Here is a 22,525-nt window from a genome sequence, read left to right as displayed (position 1 = left end):
GTGGATTCACCAGCTTGCCTTAAATGTTTGAGCCGTCAGCAAGTGACAAGCCATTTTTTCTTCAGAAGTGCAAGCTCATAATTTGTAGTTAGAATTATTACTTGAAGTCCTGTGCTTCAAAAAGTATTTTTTTAACATCTCTGAATAATTTACGCTGCTAATTTGTTGCTATTGGTGGCTTGTCTTCCTGTGACTGGGTTGCAATATAAATAGTATACAAGATGATACTTTTTTGCTGCCCAGCAAAGGTCAGATCTCACTTCTTAAAGCAGAAAAATCATGTTTTCGGTGTAAAAATCACATACGCACACACAAAAGGGAGGCTATTGAACTCAAAGCATTCACATCTCATGTTATTGAAAAGACTTTTCTGGGCCACGAATGAGGATGATTTATTAGGGTGTACTGGGAACCTTTTATTAGCGGTAAAAGCTTTACCCCCACCAACGTTATTTCCCACCTCGGTCGCTCCGCAGAGCCCGCTGCAAGCGAGACCTTAGGAATGGCGGTGGAGGTTTCCCGGTGCTGCGCAGCGTTTCCGTGGGTTTGCCGGGAGATGGCGTAGCGATCCCGCCTGGGCCCTGGGGGATGCGGGAAAGCCCCAACGGAGAGAACCTGCGAAGCGTGGGGTACAGGGGGTTCGCAAAAGGCCACTGAGTGGCCGCAAACTCTTGGTCTGTCTCCCCACGCCTGCTCTTTTATCTGCTGGTGTGTTTAGGTTTGTTCTAGCAGCTTTTGTATATTAACCCAATCAACAAGCTGGAGTTTATATTGAATTAGCATTGGGAAATTTTAGATTTAAACCTAAGGAATCTATCATAGGAGTATTCTAGACCTTTATCTGCTATGAAGGGGGGTTTGTGTGTGTCAGGGAATGGTAATGTGCCACCTTCTGTATTGGCTTAAAAAAATCACTATCTCTGCTTTAAGGCTTAGGATTCGGTCAATGTATTTACAATGGGCAACTCTGGGAAAATCCTAGCTTTTGACCTTTTGCCCTTTGGATATTACTCTTAGCGTAGTTAGGTGAGGTCTATCTTGAGTAAAAGGCGACTTGCATAAGTAGAGATTGAAAGATCAAATCACAAGTTTCTTGCCTGACTGTTCAGTTTCCTCTCCAGCTTTACACACACTTCTTACAGTGTTTGCAAACACTGTATTTGGGTTCTTGCCCACAATTTTGAAATGTAAATGGGGCTGCTTATACTATCTTCCCTACTTCAAAACTTTGCTCGTGCAGAATTGGTATTGTTATATTCTTAACTACTCCCATTATGGTGCTGAGCTCCGACAAGAAAATATTTGTCTTTTCAGTCACTTTGAGATCCTTGGTTTGTTGTAAGTGCAACATTGGTGTATTCCTTTCTTATTTTTTTCTTTTCTTTTTTTTTTTTTTTTTTTTTTTGCAAATGGGGGTTGAATGTTGTTCATGCATTGGCAGGACTCAGGTGTTTGGAACTGCTGCAACTAGGATGTGAAACAGCAGCAAGGTGTGCAATTTTCTGCAGATAAAACAAATGCTGAATTGAAGGTCGGAGGAGAAGTAATAACTGTGCTGACACTTGTTTCAGCCCAACATAGACAAAAGTATACAGGCAGGATTTAGCTACAGTCAGTTTGTCCTACTGGACCATCAAGTAACTTTGTCATATGCTTGCCAATACAGTTAGGATTCAATTCCCCAAAATCTGAGGTTATAGTCTTGGGATTTGGCTCTTGGGATGGGAAAGGAGATGTTGCAGGCAGACAGCAGACCAAAAAAGCGATTGCCCCATTCCAGCCGTGAGTGTCATTTCTTGCCATGGTGTGTGGATCTGTCAAGCTGTTTAGCTGCAATATGACAGATTGTCCTATTAATGTGTCATCAAGTGCACTTTTACAAATTCATGGCTTGTCTACAACTAACCTGAAAAAAGAGGCTTAAGTATGAGAAGGCGCCAAAGAAAGTTAAATATTATTAACAAATAAAGTCTGCCACGTAGTTTTGATGGAATGTGAGCTAGTTGGGGGAGGGGTGATATGCTGTTAACTATTTAGCTTCTGTGTAACTTCCCTTCTTACTCTCCCTCTCTTCTCTTTCCCAAACTCCATTTCTCTCAAAAGATGCTTTTAAAAAAAAAAAATAATCTGTATTCTACTTCCCGATTTTGTGCTCAGATTGTTCATGCCTCAGTTTCCCTGAGCTGTGGGTAATTGAGCTGTTGCTCCTGATCCGCCCTGGCTGCCTTGAGAGTCCAATGAAGGAGGGTGCTGGCGTTATTACTTAGATTACAGAAGGCATGGTAAAGGGATTGTTAAAAGAAAGCGAATCTGTTGCTTGCTGGCTGCATTAAGGCACTTCAAATTATGTGATCTTCAACCCTTTATCATTCTTGGACTTTCTCATGGTACAATCTCAGATAAACTTTTGCATCACTACATTTGTAGAAAGAATAGGAATATTTGTTCTGGATGGTGGGGAACTGACAGATTTGCAGACTGTCCGAGTACTTCAGGGTCTCCCTTATGAAATGCTGGTAGGAGGTGTGTAACCTTTGGTTTTCTGTTATTTTTAATAAACAGCCCGCCCTCCTGTAACGAAATCAGAAAGCCCCTACTGAGCCAGCCTCTAACGAGAGCTAGGGGAAAAAGTTGTATGGAACACAGCTAACTAGAGTATAAAGCAGGAGTTCTGATGTATCAATGTGTGGTGTGATGCTGAGTGCATATTCCAAGCCACATATTTTTAGCTCTACCACACGCTCATGTACAGTTTTACAAACTTCCCAGAAAAATGGTGATTTCTCTGAGATAATGAAGGGGAGGTACAGAATAGGGCTGAGGGGAGGGAGCAGGGAACGGGCATTGATTTAAATCTGCCTGGCACACGGGCCAGCTCCACTTATCAGTGAGTCTAATAGGAATGTGAAGAGAATAGGCTTGACAGCTCATTAGAATGTGATCCCTCCTCCTTTTTTTTTTTTTTTTTCTTTTTTTTCCCCTTTCTTGAAGTTGATGGAAACTCATTCAGGAAAGAAGTACTTATTTGCTGAGGTAAAGCAAAAGCTGAGGCGGGTTTTGCCAGTGTGCAGCTGAGGAAAGGAGCAGTGAGAAAAATCAGACGTGATCTACACTCAGAGGTACCTGAAATCTTGCCTAGTGCGAGGGCAGATGAGGATGAAAAAGACATGAGATTCTACATCCTGACGGCTGCTTGTGGCATCGGGACTTGCTGCTCATCGTCTCATTAAAGAAAAGTGAAGATCAGCCCAGCTAAAACGAGAGAGAAGCTAGACTTGGGAAAACTTTATCTGCTCCTAATGGACCTAGGTACATCTTCAGATTCTTTGCTTCTCCCTGTTCTAACTTTTATGATATGAGAAATTTATTTTCTCCTTAGAAGGCTGAGCACTTGGCTGAGCTGTGATGCTTTCAACCTCTTCAGAAGAGCAGTGGCTGTAGCAACCTTGGGTTGCAGTTCCCCGGCATCCTGAAAGGAAAGGATGAGGACTTGTCACTGAGGAAAGGGAAGTATCGCTCAAGAGAGAATGGATGGAACATATTCAAGCCTGCTTTGAACTGAGCACAATGCTGCAAATGACAGAAAGTGAAATCTCCTGTTGAAGAGGAACAACCTAACCACTCTCCTAATGAGTTCGAGTTGTCAGCTCCGGCCTGAGGAACTGTTGCCCTGAGCAATTTGACTTCTCTAGGTTTCATAGTTGAGTGCATTTTAAACGAGTCTGAAGACTTACTGGGGGGGGGAGCGACACTTCAAGGTGGGTGGCAGGACTTTACAAGGCCCCTTGTATTTATGTAAGCTTCAAGAGGCTGAATGGACTTACCTCTTTCTTCGAGTGAATCCAGATTTTCGAACAAGTTTATCTATACCATTTCCATGTGTCCTGCTTGAACAGAGATCTCTCCAGTAACAAGCGCATCTGTGCATGCTGCTCATTTGACATTGCGTAGCCCAGAGGATCACCTTTAATAGTTCTAACCTTTTTATTTTTTATTTTTTTTAGAGAGAAGTCTGTGTCTGTTCCTGTTATTGGTGGTGAAGGTTTTTGTGCTTGGAGAGTGCCCTTCCTGACTTGGCCCCTCCCTTTGCAAAATGAAGGGGTGCACCTGGGTATTTGTGGCAACTTTACTTTGTCAGCAGTTTTGCCTCTTCAGAGTTATGGCAGCAAAGAGAGAGAGAAAGATGAAGAAAGAACCTAATCAGTATACAGAGCCTTTCAATGCCACCCTCTCAAACAGTGAAGAACTGCACGGGCATCCCAAGGTAGGTGTTTACGTGTTGTCAGTGCTTGGTAGAATTTATTTCTGGCAGTAATGTGATGCTGGTTCCTTTTTCCAATGATTGAGGCAATCTTGCCAAATTCTATTTGATTTTAAAAAGAAATGTTCTCTCTTTTGCCTGTGTGTGATTGATTTTTATAGCTTACTGACGCAAACACCGGAATACTGCAATTTATGATTGTAATTTATTTTAGAATATGCGTGACTGAAGTTCCAGTCCTGCAGTAGCTGATTAAGTGTAAAGACATTTTGGAGTTCTATTGTATGAACACTACCCTGTTCAGAAACTGATCAAAAAAAGGCAAGTGGACTATCGCAGGACAATAGTGATACTGGAATATTAATGTATCTTTTGCAGGCAAACCCTTTACTCCCTGAAACGTTACTTCAAAACTATCTTTGGCATCAGTATAAACACCTGGGCATGCCTGAGCTTCCTCTGCACTGCACCTTCCACCAGAGAGGCTGTGGTGATTGAAAATTACAGATGAGAAATATTTTGCTGGGGTCAGATGATCTGTTTAAGGTGATTGTGGCTCTTGTAGGAAAGGATTCAGGGAGACTACAATGCTGAGAAAGGAGGGAGTCTCCCCTATCACACAGCCCCTTCTCTCTCTCTCTCTGCTCACACAAAAATGTCCCTTGTTTCAAATGGAGGTGACCTCTAAAAGATGACTTTGATCACAAGCATTAGGGATGGCAGTCACTATAGCAATAGAGGAACAAACCTGTCAAAAATTGGGGCATGGCAGAAGGGGCAAGTTGGAACAATTGGGCTGACATTCTAAATATCCTATTCAATGCTATTGTGAGAGTAATTGGTTAAGGTTGGGCAAGTCTGGGAAACAGTCCTCTATATAAAAAAGCTGGCTGCTACACTTAAAATTATCATTAGGGGACTGTAAGCAGCATTTCTTCAACTAATTCTTTGTTGTGTATTGCAGGGCTCTGTCAGGACAGGTTGTATACACGCTAAATTCTTGAGGTGCTTATAATCAATCACTTTCTTCTGCTCCCTTTAGAGCTGCTTCATTCTGTTTTTGCAAAAGGGGCCAGACGCGTAGCTGGTGCAACTAAATTTCAATCTATTCTGGAATTAATTTGGCTTGATGTGAAATGTATTGGACCACAAGCACAATATATTCTGATTGCAAAAGCAAGCAGAAACTGGTCCTGGTTAATTCTAATATAGTCGTACACACGTTACTGCTAGAAGAAACACAGTACTCATTCGGAGGCTAGTGGGCATTCATTAAAACAGACATTGTTTGGAAGCTGCAGTTTCTGTGTTGAAATACTTTGCTTTAAAATATCCATGGCAAAAGTTTGGCCGCAGTAAGAGCTGGCAAGTGCAGTGAAGGCAGGTTCTGTTTAATAAGGACTGTACAAAACCAAATCTTTGATGTAAATGCTCGTGAGCTCTGCTTGATATCCACTCCCAAATTTTGCAATGTGAACTTTTCTCCTTGGAATCTATTTGACGTTGAAGTCCAGGCTCCAGTTAAGCATTGCATCTAAATGTCATGGCTTGACTGTATGGTATTTTATATTTATATAGCACCTGCCCAAGCTAAGGGATTATTTTATACATACTATGAACGCAGTGCTTAAGAATTGCCACCATTTCTGGGGTAAATAACAGCACACAAAGCATCACAATTTGTATTCACTAAGAGAAGAAGCAAAGCAATAGTGAAGCTATCCTTACCTTACCTATCAAGCTAAAGGAAGGTGGAAAGCGGTTCTCTGAGGAAGACCCATCTCTCTGAGCCTTGAAGGTACTTCTGTGAGCAGTTTTGTTTCATGAAAGGATGCCCTGCACAGGAAAGTGGAACAACAGCAGTGTCCCATTTCGTTTCCCTACAGCACATAACAGGAAAGATGGAACTTTTTTTGGCCTTGTACAGTAAAAATTAAGGCTGTGTTTACCTTGGAAGACTCTGTGGCCAGCTGGTAGGTTTATCAAAGCAGAAGGAGCAGGGAATGGACTATTAGTTGAGAGCAGTGATTTTTATTCATACTGTTGAAAAGGTACTTTCTTTCTAATTAAGCAAAACAGTTTGGGACAAATTTCTCTTGGGAATTCTTTTCAAATAGGAGTGGAGAAAGCTCCCCTTTAGCATTCATAATGCATGTGGTGAAACATCTACCTTAAAACAGGGAAGCATAAGTCTCAAATCTCCTGATAAACATGGTATTTCCAAGGAAATAGTAAGTGTGTTGGATTTTTTTATTTTTTAAAAAATTTCCTTCAGTCTGATCTTTGCTGAGTTGCTGTCAACGTGATGTGCTTGCCAAGCGCATGAGTTTTTTTTCTCTGACACAGATGGACTAAGAGAGAGAGCAGAGCATGACTGATGGATACAGAGGTTTTAATTTACTGGACCTTCTTACTTGGACCGTATGTGGCTGAGTACCAGCAGCTGCCACATGCCAGGCTTGCCTTCCCTTTTCCAGGCATAGATCTTGTCTTGTGAGATGTGATATTCTATGATTCTATATGATTCTGTGATATTATACTAACAAGGGTTCAGCAGTAGTAGCTTGTCGAGTGGTTATATAGGGTTGACACTGATCAGGAGTTACCATTTGATACCTGAGTAGAGGATGTAAAGATGGAATCAGGCTCTTAGTGCCCACTTAAAGGGCAAGAGGCAGTGGGTACAAGTTAAAATACAGGAAATTCCATTTAAACATAAGAGAAAAAGCTTCTTTACTGTGAGGATGGTCGGACACTGGAACAGGCTGGACAGGCTGTGGAGTCTCCATCCTTGGAGACAGTCAAAACCTGACTGCGCGTGGTCCAGATTAACCTGCTGCATTTCACCTGCTTAGAGCAGGGGGTGTTGAACTAGATAATCTGTGGCTGTCCTTTCCAGCTTCAGCTGTTCTGTGAGCTGCTTTTGGGGGTAGCTCAGCTAAGCAACTCAAAGGCAGCATCCTTACCTGGGGAAAATTGTTGACTCCAGCATCACAGAGAAATATCAAGGATGATTTGAGGCCAACGGGATTTTACATTCAGTAGAATTTCTGCAAGAAATAGTGTAATATTTTTAATATTACCCACTTTATTAAAAGTGGGTATTATTTTTATTTAAAGTTACCCGTTAAAATTTCAAGGAGTCCTTGAAATTTTTCCTTTGTGATCCATCTGTCTCTGTCAAATATCTAGGGCTGAGTCTACCTGGTTTATTACTTAAATCTCCCTGAATGACTTCTTTGGAGCCTTTTGCTTCCAATTGAAAAAAGCAGCTGGTTCAATGATACTGCACAAATTGCAGTCCTCCTCTGTAAAGAGGTTTCAGTCGTAGCCTGAAGTGTGTGATTGCATGTGTAATTGAGAAAAGTATTTTTGGGCCTGACAAGTATTAAAGCCGTGGGAGAGACTGGACTGTGACCTGTCTGTAGTAGGAGATGTTATCGTTTATGTTTCGTATCTGTCATCGTTGTCAGTCTAGCTCTGGCATATTATGAATGAGAAGGGTTATAACAACATGCTTCCTAGCAATTCCTTGTGGCCGGTGTAAAATAACATTGGATTCATACATCTGACTCAGCGTATCAAATAGTTCAGGGCTTGGTCTCATTTCTCAGAGCTGTTTAAAGGATGCACTCCTGCATCAGATGTGGTTTTGTGTGCCAGATGCGTTGTGCTGTACCTGTTCTGTTGGTGCTGCTCGGTTCCTTACCTTGTTGCGGCATCCCTACAGAGAGAACTTCACTGGCACATCCAGGGGTGGCACGGCTTAACAGCACAGCTAACACAGCAACAAACAGCATGTCGTTTTCTCACCCGGAGTAGCTCTTGCTCATATGAACTGTTCCATTAGATTAATTAAATTCATCACGGGTGTGACTGCTGAAGGCAGTTTGTGGAGGGGAGAAGCTTTCTGACATAGCCCTTTAGAGGGGTGAAGAATAGTTTTTCAATCACAAAACACAGTGGGAATTTAGGTAGGAATTCCATTTCGGATTTGGCTAAGATACCAAATCTAACGCTTCTGCTCTAGGGAAAATTCTTGAGAGATCTGTAAAAACCACAAGTGGTCAGGATCTTGGTTTTACATCTCATTAATAACCAAGAGTGTGTATAACCGTAAGTTATTACCAGCTGACATAAGATTTTTCATGCTTAAAAAAAAAAAAAAAAAAAAAGAGTGGTCTGTCACTTTTTAACATGTTCCAAGTAAAATACACTACTGAAATAAATAATTTGCTCCTAATTTCATAATGAAGCTGCCAATACTTTTGCTGGTGTAAATCAGGTGTAACAGAAATTTGTGGATTAAGATAACTGAAATGCTTAAGTCAATTATCTGTCTGGCAACTGCTTAACTATTAAGCAAAGAATTCTTAAATAGAATTCCCTCAGAGATGGACAAATACATAGATAACTGTTCGAGCAAAACTTTGTAGGGCAGTAACTTCAGGGCGTGAAGACGGCAGACTGGAATGGTTGGGTATATGTTCTTGGACACACATCTCTAAATAATTGCAGGTGGAAAGGGTGCTGTCCGCTCACAAAATTGTAATCTTTTCATGCTTCTACATCCTCTCCCATCCTGAGAAATACTTAGGTGTGCCTGGGAACACTTTAAGATGCTTTTAGGTGTACAGACTTGCTCACAGGCAGCGTTGACTTTTTTCTTCTAATCATCCAGACTCTGAAACTGCTTTTGTCCATTTGACTTTGTTTTTTAGCAGAGATGCAGACTGGATCCCACTATCCTTGAATTTCAGGAAAGTTCAGATACAGTTCAGAAATTTCTCAGGATCCAAACTCTGCCTGTAGATTTCTGCTAGTAGTTCCTTCCATGCTGGCTGCATCTTGGCCGGGGACTGTGTGTGTCTCTGAGCAGTGCGTGCTGTTCTGGGAGTTAGAGCCAGAAAGAACCGCAGGTTCTACTTGTGTACAGCAGTCTAAATTACAGCTTAATTTGGTTTTTACTGTGAGGGAAGTTAGGGACAGAGTGGGCTAGTTTCTCATCAGTGTCATAAACTGGTTCTGAAGTGATAGGTACCGTTGTATTCGGATTCCAAAGTAATCTTAAAAGACCCGATTGAAAGTTCATTAAAAATTGCTGGCAAGGCTTCTGTTGATTTTGGAGGTACTGTTTCAAGTGTTAAGGAGTAAGCCTGATTTCACTGCAGTTAACGTGAGGATTCCTCCTGACTCCTGTAGGTTAGCTTCGCTCTGTAAACAGCACCCCAGGAGGGACAAGTCCCCTTTGCTGGGATTCCAAGGCTGTTCTCAGACTGATACCTGAGTTGGCTGCAAGGTCTCTCTGGCTGCTGGAGGCTGCTGCTGCCAAGAAAAATAGAGGCTTGCATGCTTATTGCTGGGATTGCTCATGCATGCCATAGTAATTAAATAATAATACCACAAGGATGGAACATTCATTTTAACTGTCAATCATCCTTGTGCTGGAGAAACTGGGGAGTGCCATGACTGTCTTGTAGAGGGATTTGTAATTTAAGTAAGCCACTGGAGAGGTATGGGATTTTTTTTAATTTTTTTTTTTTTAAAAACTTCAGGAGCTTTTCATTTATTTTCCTGGGATGTGCCATCTGGATTTCTTTTTTCTCCCTGACAAGATGTCTGCTCTGGCCTGTTTCTTCACAGCTGGAGCTCCAGAAAGGCTGAGGACATCTGTTTGTCTTCACAGTTAATGGTCAGAGTCTGCCCATGATTGCTGGCTTCTGCTTTTAGCTGGCCTGTTTCCTCATTTTTGCAGTGGAGGGGAGTTTATGCCTGTCTTGCAGCCTGGTGGAGACCAGGAATATTTGAATCGTCTCTTCCACATCTGCAGCAAATGCTGCATCCCGGTTCCTAAGACTCTGTTCTTGTGTTTGCCGTGTTCTGGAGACTGCACTTCTGAGTTCCTGCCAGCCCTTGTTGAAGGATGAACTGATTTTATTTTCCTTTTCTCTGCAACCCAGCTGTTCTTTTGCTGGCTTCTGTTACAGCACTGAGGGAATACTCCATCCTGCCTGAGTTGGGTGCTTCTATTAATAAGTTGCTTCCTTCTGTTTTGTGAATTGCCCTGAAGCTTTACTGCAGACCTGTCAGTCCCAGTCGCTGGGACAAAAAGATATCTCCTTCCTTTGGGCAGAGCACGGGTAGGCTTTTACCTGCTTTACATTTATGAACTATAATATATAATATAGTAATGTTATAAAATATAATATAATGCTCATAAACACAGTCCTCTGCAGGTGTGACCTTGTGTGTGGTGATGCTGCACCCATCTGTTTGCAGATGAAGTTGTGTAGGAAAGAACTATCTTCTCCTGTCAGAAACCATTAAATCCCCATGACACTGATAAATATATTTCATGTTTGTTGTAGAAATAAGCTGCACCTTGTGTGCTGTTCTAAGGGCTTTTGCAAACTTTATGAATGTTTGCCTCTGGACTTTATGTTTACATGTTACAATAGACGGAGAGCTTTGTACCAAAGGACCTTCTCGGCCTGTCTTTGACTTCTTTCTTATGCTTCACAAAAATCTGCAGTCAAGCAAATCTGTGAGAAGATGATAATGTTTTAGTGAGGTGACTAACCTCACAATACACGGGATTTCCTATGGTGCTCCATTTACGTTACTTTCCAGTGAAATTTTGGAAAGTTATTTAAGTCCTGGGTGTGGTAAGTAAAAAAAGCAAATAATAATTTAGCTAAAACAACTACTAGAACCCCTTGACTAAACACACAATTGACAGCTGACTGTAAATATGTTTCTAAACATAAAAAGCCTGTTCAAGACTGATTTTGATACAGAAATAATAGATGGTTATGAATAGCTTTCCTTGCTCTTGTTTGCGATGCATGCTAAATTTGAAGTACTGGGGGGAGTGTGCATAACCATAACTCCGTCTCTGATTAATTACAGTAGAGCGCATGAACGATATGGCGAAATGTCTCGGTATATCCTTGCTTAAAGCACAGATGCCAGCTACTCTGCAGCCATCCATCCGGAGGGGAGGATAAGTGGACTGCCTGAATAGAGCAATTGATAGGAGTAGATCTTTCAGTGGGTTGCGTCTGAGCAGTAAATCACCTAAGATTATTTGCTGAATAGAGAAGATAGGTTTGGCTTCGCAGAGTTTGAGATGTATGTTTAATGAATACCCTTGCTCAGCTCGCAACACATCTGATTTCTGGGGAGCTGCTCATAGGCTGCTGGTTTGTAAATCATCTGTTGTCTGAAGCTGTTTGAAATAAATAGTTGTGATCACGTCAGTTCAGAAATCTATGGACAAGTGCCTCGTACTACACCCATGTGCCTGGATGCATGCCGGAGAGAGAGCTTTCCAGGGTCTGCATCAGCTTAGAAGCACCAACATTCCTTGCAACCTCAAGCTGGAACTCCAGCAGACTTCTAAGATTTAATTTTGAAACAATTTATGCTGCATGGATTTTTCATAGCAGATCACACAGACTGTGCTCCTTCCTCCTCAAAATGGGCTTGCCCTGATATTTCTAGCGAAAATTTGCAATCCTCTGTCCAATTCCTGTTGCTCTTAGATGGTGACGTATATTAAGGTTATTGGTAGAGCGTCAGCTCTGCCTGCACCCTAAAGGTTAATCGTTTTCTACATGCTTCTGCAGACTGAGGAAAGTGAATCTATGCTTATAAGTGGTACTAGAAATGTTATTAAAACTCAATATTGTTCTCTGAGAAGTGGCAAGTGCTTTAGGCAGCCAAGTGAGACAGGTAATGAGTAAATGTAGATGTGTTTGCTAACTTCGTTGCATTAGAAGGACCTTGCAAAGTCACTGTTCCTGTTAAGGCCACGGTGCGTAGAGCTCTAGTGTCTGAGCTGTGGCAGAACTGTCTGGTGCTGTCAGACTAGCAGGGCGTTAATACCCAGAGGCAAACGCTTTTAGATCTGAAAAAAGCACTGTTAACTGACTTTGCTTCTATACTTTTTCTACATCCATCTTGGTTTCTTCCTCCTAAATGGTGATAAATCAATATTGATTTACCTAAGCTTGTAATGGTCTAGGAATCATTCCAAATGTCATTCAACCCGCTGCTGCCTTGTATTGCTTTCCTGCTGGAATTCTGATCTGTACCCGTTCTGTCTCACCAGGAGAGAAAAAACCAGCTTTTTTGAATGAATTCAAAAGTTTACAATAGGCATACAGTGGTGGTGGGGTTTTGTTTGTTTGTTTTAAAGATTTTAAGTGCTCACTGCAGTTTTTCCTCTCCTGTTTCTTCATTAATGGATCTGAATTCTTAAGCACGGTTCGTGAAACTTTGGGAAGGCTTGTGCTTTTATGCTCACTGTGATGGACATTTGGGAGGCTGCTGTGTCAACAGATTGGAACCTCCATAGTCAACAGTTAGTCGCTCTTGATAAGAGCATGGCAGGGTATTGGTAACCAATGATTTCTGGTGCCTTTTTTTAATTTGCAGTTAGAAGTTCATTCCTAGCCTAGGAGAAAAACAACGGGTATGGCTTTTTGATCACTTACTTCTGGTTTTCTCTGGGAGGTATCTAATGGGAGCGAGGGAGTCCAATAGGAAGTGGACCCAAATTTGTAAAGACAGATCCTCTCTTCTGTCCAGACTTCGTTTAGAAAGGATCCAGAACTGGCACTGTAATGTCAAACCTTCTCTAGATAATTTCTTTATGGCTGCAATATACTTGCAGAACATAGGAATGGGCAAGGTAGTTAGATTTGCCAATGGACATTTATTCTGTGATCAGACATGGACTTGGTTTTTCATTGTGAATTGGTTTGTGCTTTTTTTCCTGTGTGCGCGTTTGTCACTCTACAGCCTGTGATTTGAAAGTTATGGAGCATTTCAAGGTTTTCTGTAGGTTTTAATCTCGCTGTATTGCTTGATTGATGCAACTGATAAATGTCAGGTGCCAGTGGTGAACAATCTCTGGCATCTGGGCAGGTTTTCTGTGGCACATATTAGGACTGTCAGAGGGCTGAGAGTCTCAGCAGCTTGAGAAAGGTCTCCGAGAAAGGTCTCTGAGCCCAGCTCTCGGCTCTTACTGATTTCTTAAGCAAAGGGAGCTGGGAGGCCCTGCAGGTGATAGCATATTAAGTTATGAGAAGGAATTTTGGTGGTTTAAGGACAGCATCTTCTGATTTTTGGGACGTTTCTCCTGGCAAGCTTAGTCTGTTACTTACGAAGAAAAAAATCCCACTCTAATGAGACTCTTTGAAAGGCTGGTGTCTGTTCTGTGTCAGAACTCAGATTGAACTACTGTCCTGCATTTGCAGTGCTCCTGTAAACGAAGACAAAATGTGGCGTGGTACTGGATAATCCAAACTGAATTGCTTGGTACAGAAGTGTGAAGTCCCTTTTTATCCCACCTTCGATGTGCTGCCGAATGCAGTGCGTTTGGATCAAGGATATGGTTTAGGCAGCAGACAACAGTCTGGTGTGGAAACTTTGCATTCTCTGAATCCATGTAGTGGCTGAAGAGATACAGCGATACCAGTCTTTGTTCTTGTTTCTCTTTAGATCCTAGAATCTCCAGATCCTCGAATCACAGACCCACGGCGGACCTGGATATCCTTTGTTCACCGCCCAGATGATGGCAATACCTCTAAAAGGAGATGCAAAGGGAAAGACAAGAAATTAGTAGGTTATTGCTAGATTGCCGTCAGCTAATAAACGTGCACTGTGCCTTCCCTTCCTACTGTTGCTATGCAAGGTGTTTTGTACGCTCCAGCTTTTGCTTTCCCACTCCAGAGGGTGCTGCATTTTCATTTGTTTGAGTTTAATTTCCCAAAGTATTTTGGAGGAGTTTGAGACAGTAAGTGCTATATGCTTTTGTAAGATAAGGTATCTGAATTCCACTGTCAACGTTAATTTTTGTTTAAACCAGACATTTCTTGGACAGAGCCTTTTTTGGTTTTTTACTGCTCAGTAGGAATAAAATTAACATTTTTTTTCTTCCACAAGATAAAGTCCAGGTATCTCAAAGGATATATTAATCCTTTTTAGGATTAATAAAGGATATATTAATCCTATTAAAAGGATAAAGGTGTGGACAAGTCATTTATTTCAAATTAATGAATAATGAATTACTGATCATCTGCTGAGTGACGCTTGATCACGTGTGCACTTTTAATCTGCTGCTCAGTCAATCTTGAACACTTTTAACGATTTCCTTTCCTTTCTCAGTCAGCTGATAGGCAGGAGTACTTCCATGCAGGTTTACTGCAGTTTAGTTGAGGAAACAGGAACTCCCTGGGAACAATATACATCAAAATAGCATTGATAACACCGTTGCATGTTCGTACTACTAGTTTAAAGCTCTAATGTGTGCGGGGGTAACATTTACAGCTGTTTTGGATCTGTTTAATTTTTTTTCTGGGAGCTCTACTGTCGCACCAAACATTCATTTATGTGATTATTATGTCTGAGCAATATACATTGTTAACGTAAAGTGTGGCGAACAGGCAGAATAAGAAGCTTAAAAGCTAGTAAGTTACTTTGGTGATAGGAGAAGATACAGAAGCAACAAACTTAGTCTTGTGCCTGTTGTGCTTCCCGCTGTATATATGCACTTGAAGAACCAGTTTGTGTTTACCTGAGCAAAGTTTATCCTCCCACATAAAGACGTGAGTAAATTCCAAGTGCCGGAATTCACAGCTGGCCAGAGAGTCAGTTTAAGATTTACTGCACCAGGCCTGTAGTTCAACTGATAGCGGAGGGGCTGCTCACGTGGCTGACAGCCCTGTAGAACTGGCTCATGGCTGAGAGAACTTTTGGTCTGTCGGTGCAATTGCCTGGTTCTAATTCACATATTTTTCTTTGGTTACTTCCTCAGCGTGGCCTTGTTGGGCCCCCAGGACCTCCTGGCCCCCAGGGACCTCCAGGAGCACCTGGTGCTGAAGTCACCCGGGAAGTCCTTTTGCAGGAGTTTAAGGAGATATTAAAAGGTAAAGACTGTAAGAGCTTTGTGCTTTTGTGATCTTATTTTGGTAAGCACCATGGCAAATAAAGAACTGGCTTTGCAAATGTTTGCCTTAAAGCATTCCCCTATCTGGCAATTGAAAATTTGAGAAAATGTTTCCCCAATGCTGCTTAGTTTGAGTTGAAGAGTTGAGTGCAGAAGTCTAATTGCACAACTAATGGCTTCATAGACCAGGCTCTTAAACTAAGCCTTTATTTTCCTATACTTTTTCTTTTCTCCTCAGAAGCCATTGAGCGTCGAGCATCCCTGGCTATTTCAGCCCATCCTAGCCAGCTGCCTCCGCTCCTGCTTTCCTTGGAGGAAGTTTCACCGCACAGACGCGTAGAGGAGGCATTCCATTGCAAGCTAAAAGGACAAGTCATTGTAGATAAGAAGACCCTGGTAGAACTTCAGAACTTCCAGTCGGTGAGAAGGGATTACAGACTGAACCTGTGCAACACCACAACAGCCATTGTGCGTAGATCAGCTATAGTTCCCCTAGTCTGCAAAGCTGCTGGGTGGCTCTGTAGATAAAGGCGCTTCCTGAAAGGGCAGACTAATCCCAGAAGTTCGTCTCAGGCGCGGATGCTGTGAAGTAGGATCTCATATGGTGATTTCAGCACTGAAGCTCCACTGCAGTAAGACGGATATTTAGCTTTGAGTCCTCTCCTTCCTGACAAACCCAAGAGGCAGACTTTCTTCCTCTCTTGCAGCCCAACTGAATCTCATTACTGTTCTTACTGAAGTTCTAACAGGTCTGTGCAAGAGAGGGCTGTCTCACAGGTCCAAACAACAGTCTTTTTATTTCAGTTAATGATGGAGAAAGACTTGTCCATGTTTGGCATTAGTCTGAAGGATCTGTTCTTTTTTTTTCAGTGCACACCCTCTTTAATTCCAGACTAACGTTCAGATGTAGAAAAACGTAAGAGGCAGACAGAAGCCATTGGTTATAGATTTGTGAGCCCAAGTAAGAGCTGTCATTTTGTTGGGTGGGCTAGTCCTGATGCTCAAACTCTTTACATAATGTTTTATAGCAGATGAATAAATGTTACCTATATAACTTCATTATAGACATGTTATAATGACATGTTATATAAAGCACACCATCATGGGATGCTCTAGGTCATTATAAGCATGGTTACAAGCCAGGTATTGAATTTTATATTGAAACTTCTACTAACCATTTCTGAAACAGTTGCAAATAGGATCTGGATTTGAAGTATAAATGATAAGGAAAGTAATAGCTAAAAACAAATAGTTACTTGGTAATTGAGGAGATTTATTTTAGACTTTGGAGTCACAAAGACTGCCTAGTAGCATAGGGCCTTCAGGTACATTGTTGGTTTTGTGATGTGACAGCAAGAGTTTGAAGAGCGTGAACAGGGAATATGGCTTTCCATCAGCAGGGTTTGCTAACACTGTTCGTGTAGTAAGGTGCTGAGCTTTCTTCCCAGCTGCACCAAGTCCCATTTCTAAATAATCCTGTCCAGCAGATCCTTTCCTATGGAGTAGTTTTGCTGCTAGGACTTCTTGGAGCTACAGGACTAGAGGCAGCGGTTATGTGCTAAACAGGGTGCTTTCCTGGATCTTTCCCAAATACACTTGTGGAAGCCTGGTTTGACAGCACTGTGGGTGCTGGCACAGAGGCAAGATTGTACTTGAAGTGTGGGCAGGGCTAGAGAGATCTGCTGCCTCATTAATTAGGAGGGAAAATGTGAATAAAGACATCTCAGCAATCAGTGCGTAGGCTGATGCTTCCCATGCTTTGTTATCATATGCCTAGCTTCTTTCTAATTGCTTCTGGCCCTGCAGCTGATGTGGGAGGGCTGGCAGGCCTCTGGATGCCAGCCTTTCATTTCAGCTTTGGGACGAGAAGTGTCTGGTTTTAGCTTGTGCTCTGATATAGGGGAATTTAGCAGGGAGTGAGACAGTGGATGCTCTTGCAAAGATGAAAACATTGTCTTTAAACAGTCCAAGGGGGAAAAGAGAGGGAGAATTCCCCTCCCTCCATTCTATCAGTTTAATAGCGTGAAGAAGCCAACGGTTTGATACTTCTCAGTGAGATGATAGGGATTGGCTCTAATTCCTGGGTGTGGACCTTACCCAGAGCATTTTGAGATAGTGGAAAGAAGCTGTGCTGAAGCTGCCTGTCACTTCTATACTCTGTCATTTGAGTATGGTGTCTAAGTCACTCTGACCTTGAGTATTGAGAGAGCATGATGGTTTTCTCATTCTTCCATACTAAATTTCCTCCAAGAACATTCCCTCCTTCTCTTTCTCTTGGTCTCACAATTTCCTTAGTATCTGGAATGAAACACGTGATACTCCTTTCCCCACACCTCTCTCTTCCTCCTATATCTCATGCTTTGAGGTTTCTAAAAGCTTTCAGCAAGGTACTTTACACAGTGAGAACTGAAGTAACTGCAGCCTCTGACCATGGAAGTGGGATTTATCTGGGGCTCAGGAACATCACTGGCGTCAGATCATTTAAAGCTAAGGTGTGCTTTTCATGGTGAAAGATCACATCTCAATTCTCTGTGCATGGTTCCTATTTTCCACTCAGAAGTAAACTATGGAGTGAGGAAGACGCAGGGATAGGAGTTGAACTGAGGAGGAGAGGCTGACCTTGGTTTGTACAGAATGGCTGGACACTAACTTGTTTGTTTGCTTTTGGTCTGCTAACTGAAATAACTGTCTGCAAGTAGTTTCTCAGATACAAATCCCTGCAGTGCTTGAAGCAGCTAGGTGAGTGCGCTGCTGTGAGGCAGCAAACGCAGCAGGGAGCTCTAATTGGCATGGGGTTTTGCCCGGAGAACCTCTCCCTGCATTGTCTGTTTCTATGAGCAAAAGAATAACAAAGCCGCAGAGGGCATGAAGAAACAGGAATGTTTTATCAGTGATAATTTACTGGTGCCTAAAATTGCCTTCCATGCTCAGTCAGTGGTTTTGGAATTATGTTGCTGATTCTGCTAATGGCTGTAACAAGAAAGGAATGGATTAACTATGCAGTACAGTTTTGCACACACGGGGCTTGGATCTGCTCTTTCAGTGAGGTAAAGCAAAAATAGCAGTACCAAAAATGATGGCGTAGTGATAGCACAAGAACAGAATCAAGCTCCTTCCATAGTCTTTGTTGTTAGGTTAGCTGTTATATTGTCCATATGTGTATACATAAAGAAAATAGAGCTCCTTTTGTGTGTATATGTGTGCACATAGGCACACATCAGTGCACATTGATCAATACAGAGACTTAGAAATCATCGTACGAAGCGTAGCTGTTCTGCCGTTCATTATTACTGTTTTCCCATTGTACATGTGGAATCTTACGAGAAATGCCACTGCTGTTGCACGTGGATATATTATCACCACCCTCTGCATACATAAAACATTGCTAGTAAAGTGCTATGAAATTTAAAATACAGCTACATCTTGGTAAATAAGGACTGGGAATCACTCTTTTGTGAGCCTTGCCTGGGATTTGCTGGATAAAGGCAGGTTAGTCATTTCACTCCTACCCTGTAGTAACTCTCTAAACAAACACCACCAGACCCCAATATTTGCAGCCTTACTTCCTTTCAAAGAGAAAGCTAAACAAATTATTCCTATCCTGCACTGTGAAAACTGGCAATTTCTGTCTGTGATGAGCCAGAATGGGGGGGCAATTAACTTCCTTCTGGTACGTGAATAATTTTTAGTGTAAGAGCACCTGCTAAGAATTCGTTCACCGTGTCTCAGGCCCATTTTGCCATCTAGTATTGGAAAGTGTACTGGAATGCTGGGTCGTTGAGCTCACTCGACAGTGCATTTGTGCATGTTTTAGGGATATAGCAGTGTGCGTGCCTCACAGAGTCAGATTTGAACAGCTCGTCTGCCCCGTAAGAGCAACGTGGGGCAAATCTCTCAGGACAGCGTTCATAGGAATGCGTTCACATTGCACAGAATGCCCTTGCGGTGGAAGCAGAGTCTGACTAATGTGCTTTCTTGGCACATTGAAGCCACTCCTGCTTCTCCCCAGCTCTAGCCAAATTCATATCAGGCAGGCCAAAACTAACAATAAACATTTCTCGCAGAGTTTATTTTAGCCTGAGTCACATAATCTGCTGTGCATTTCACTTCAGACTGCTTCCTTGCCATGAGGAGAAGCTGCATGCTATTTTACTAGATTTTTGCCTGTTCTGTAGAATCCAAGGCTAGGAAAAAATGAAACTAAATATGGAACCTGTAAGAATCTAGGCAGCTGTTCTTTAACACTATCAAAGCCATCTGACTTCGACCTGAATTGGAGACACACATGTGTGTTTTCTCTGTACTTGTATCACAAAAACAATGTATAAGGTTCCAGGTTTTTTCAGCCTGGGGGCACTGCTTGGCCCCATCTAGGAAATCCTTTGGAGTGGTAGGGAAATAATGGGAGATCTTGTATATCGGAACATCAGTGGAGGCCAGAGGCCACTATGACCAGCAGAGCATAGGGATGCAGTAAGCACAGTCTGAGTCAAGATGAATTAGAAGAGTTGGGCAGTGAGCAAAATGGGCATCTTCATGTCTCATCCTGATCATTTTACCTTTCGTGGGCATCATATGCTGAGAGAGCCCATCCGGAAGGTGTGTTCTGGGGAGATAAGGAAGTAGCCTTGCAAATTTTTTCAACTTTGTTCTCATGTACGTAAGGTTGTTCTTTGTCCTAGGCAGAAGTAATTGTTGAGAGTGCTGGGGACTTGTTCAGGATCTGCTCTTCTTATCTTACAGCCTCTGGCCAAAGGAGCGTTTCTCCGGGGGACAGGATTAAATCTGGCAACAGGACGTTTCACAGCACCCGTGTCCGGCATCTACCAGTTTTCAGCCAATGTCCACATTGGTGAGTGTTGTCCACAAAAGGCTTTTCTGTACTGCTTGAGGGTTGCAGGAAGGAGTCCTGGAGAACTCCAGGTCCTGTTTGATTTGAAGCACGTGCAATGGCAGCCCTTTGCAGTGAGCTCTCCCTTTGGTACCAAGCCCCTCTCCTTAGAGCCGGGTACTTTCACAGACTGATAGCGACAGCGGGCTGCTCCAGGGAAACCAAACAAATCAACACTCCTTATGGAGGATGAGTTTAGGGACCAAATCTATTCATGTGTGTAAGTTATGGCTTCCATAAAAGACTTGAGAAGAAATCAACGTGATGATGTAGAACTGCATCGAGGCATTTTTGACTGTGTTTTATCACCAGTGCATTCATTCTATGATTTTAAACATTCAGTGATTAAGTGTTTTATAATCCAAAGCCAGAAGGTTGCTTTCCTAAAAAGTTGTAAGGTTACAGGTGTCTCTGTGAAGCCAAACACCAGCAACTGGTGGTCTGCTATGCTGCAAAAGTCCTTATATTTCTTCCACTGCTTTCCCCAGACCACAGTGAGTTGAAGAGTAAAGTCCAACTCCGAGCCAGAGATAACGTCCGAGTGTTGATCTGCATTGAATCTCTGTGCCACCGATACACGTGAGTTACTGCAATGCTGTCTTGGCAATTATTTTTCTCAGATGGGCCAATGTTTCAACTGACTGTGGAAATCAAGTTCACCAACAGTGAATTTTATAGAGTAATTGCTTGTAGAACTTTTCTGAAGAGGGTGATTCCATCTGGCCCTTAACTTTTGTGTGTTGGTTTTTTTATTCTGATTTTTAACCTTTCAAAGCTAATTGCTCTAAATATATGAATATTACATATGTTGGGAGAATTCTGAATGAAGCTGGCTGAAGCTGGATATAGTTAAAGGCGCTGAATGCTCAGCTATCATCATAAATGTACAGAGTCAGAGAAGCACTTTAATTTTGTGCCAGAGGTTGTTAGCTCTATTTTTATAATTTCAGCTGCATCCTGAACGGGTCACAGCTTCTCACTCACGTTGCCATGAAAGTGTTGGAGTGCTGAGGACAATGAATAGGTGGAAAATAGAGGGGAACGGGTCCTGAGGCAGAAAGTGCAGGGCTTGCACACAGGTACATGAGACCTTCTCGCAGCCCTCAGCTGACGCGTGGGGCTTGCTCAGACAACTGTGCTGAATTTTCCTCTGCTGGGATCCATTAGCAAAACTCCGCTAAAGAAATGCTTTTGTTTCGTCATGGCAACCTTAAGTGCTGCTCCTTACGCAGCGGCCCATGACATCAGCGTACTGTTGGCTGCTCTTGTTTGCTCTGTCGTCCTTTCAGCTGCAGTGTATAGGTGCCCTGTGTCTCGGAGAAGGCCAGCTCAGGAGGGGTTTGGCAAGCTTTGCTTGGAGGAAGAGGCTGGGGAGCCCCTGGGCTGGGCTGAATTGCACCCAGCAGAGGGCAATGCTGCTTGCAGAGAGTGGCCACCGCCTCTGCTTGCGGCTCGGCCCTTGTCACGGGAGGAAAAAATGCCTGTACAGGGCTGTGCAGATTTGCTCTGCCCTGCCTGCAGCTCTTCCAGTGCAGCTGTAGCAACACCCTTGCAATAGCACCACTGAAATATATCCATAAAACGACTCCACAGGTGCAACTTAAAACCCACAAAACCATAAATTTGCTGCTGGACTGGCTGCTTCAGCCCTCGTTTTCCCTGTTCCATGAGTCAGAATGCTGCAAATAGGACTGACCTCTCCACAGGCATTTCAATTTAGAGGCTTTATAGGCAGGTGAATTCCACATGAAGCCTCATGTAATAAATAAACGTCTCTTAGGTTTCATTGGACTGCGGAGAAGACTTGGTTGGTATCTGAGTACCCATTAGGGTAAACTGATGGGAAGTCAAGGAGCTTGCTGACCGGAGCAACTGGCAAACTGGCACGTCCTCAGCCTTGTAGACTGCTTTATAACAGTCTTTTATGATTGCAGCACTTAAAGCAAGGCAGTGGCAGACTGGCTGCACTCACAATGTCAGCAGAAGAAGGGAGGTGTAACTTCTTGCCCCTTGAAGGTACACTTTATATTCTGGCAAACTGCAGAAATCATGGGACATTTAATTTCTGGCACTAGTGAGAATTCCTTTAGGTCGTACTAAGAATGGACCTCAGCCTGATCTTGAAAACTGGGATGCGTGTTGACAATGAGTGATTTTGGGACAGCCCAGGCCTTTAATCACAGGGGTGGAACAGGTATGAGTAGGGCAGAATGTTACTGTCCTTTTTACGAGTAGCTCTGACAAATTGCCTGTGCACAGCGCAGATCCCTATTCCTGTCCCTTAGTCTGCATAGCAAAGACCAGTCAGAATCAGGTAATCAGGTTTTTTTCTTTCTTCAGCATTGGTGCTTTTTTCTTTTCACCTACAACAATCTTATCTTAGCAATTTCATCAAGAAATGCCCCTAGCCCTTGGATTC

The 22,525-nt window shown here is 42.6% G+C and overlaps 1 protein-coding gene across 5 annotated transcripts in view; it reads left to right on the top strand.

Annotated features, from left to right (window-relative positions):
* The window catches only part of C1QTNF12 (C1q and TNF related 12), a 28,976-nt gene that overhangs the window by 1,006 nt on the left and 5,445 nt on the right, over positions 1 to 22,525 (top strand). For 2 of the 5 annotated variants that reach the window (XR_008469494.1, XR_008469495.1), the window contains exons 2-9: positions 2,992 to 3,700; positions 4,005 to 4,264; positions 13,769 to 13,888; positions 15,084 to 15,195; positions 15,454 to 15,683; positions 19,959 to 20,067; positions 20,595 to 20,685; positions 21,057 to 21,185. Coding sequence is in view for 3 of the 5 variants with exons in the window: in XM_054222375.1 (XP_054078350.1) it covers positions 4,094 to 4,264; positions 13,769 to 13,888; positions 15,084 to 15,195; positions 15,454 to 15,683; positions 19,959 to 20,067; positions 20,595 to 20,685 (833 nt within the window). In the remaining 2 variants the exon portion in view is untranslated. The remainder of the gene's footprint in view (positions 1 to 2,991; positions 3,701 to 4,004; positions 4,265 to 13,768; positions 13,889 to 15,083; positions 15,196 to 15,453; positions 15,684 to 19,958; positions 20,068 to 20,594; positions 20,686 to 21,056; positions 21,186 to 22,525) is intronic. The other 3 variants (XM_054222375.1, XM_054222374.1, XM_054222376.1) reach the window with 2 other exon arrangements.

Source organism: Rissa tridactyla, chromosome 16, assembly GCF_028500815.1.
Source record: "Rissa tridactyla isolate bRisTri1 chromosome 16, bRisTri1.patW.cur.20221130, whole genome shotgun sequence".
Taxonomy (NCBI): domain Eukaryota; kingdom Metazoa; phylum Chordata; class Aves; order Charadriiformes; family Laridae; genus Rissa; species Rissa tridactyla.
Note: the sequence above shows the minus strand (reverse complement) of the source record. Positions and strands in the feature narration are given on the sequence as shown.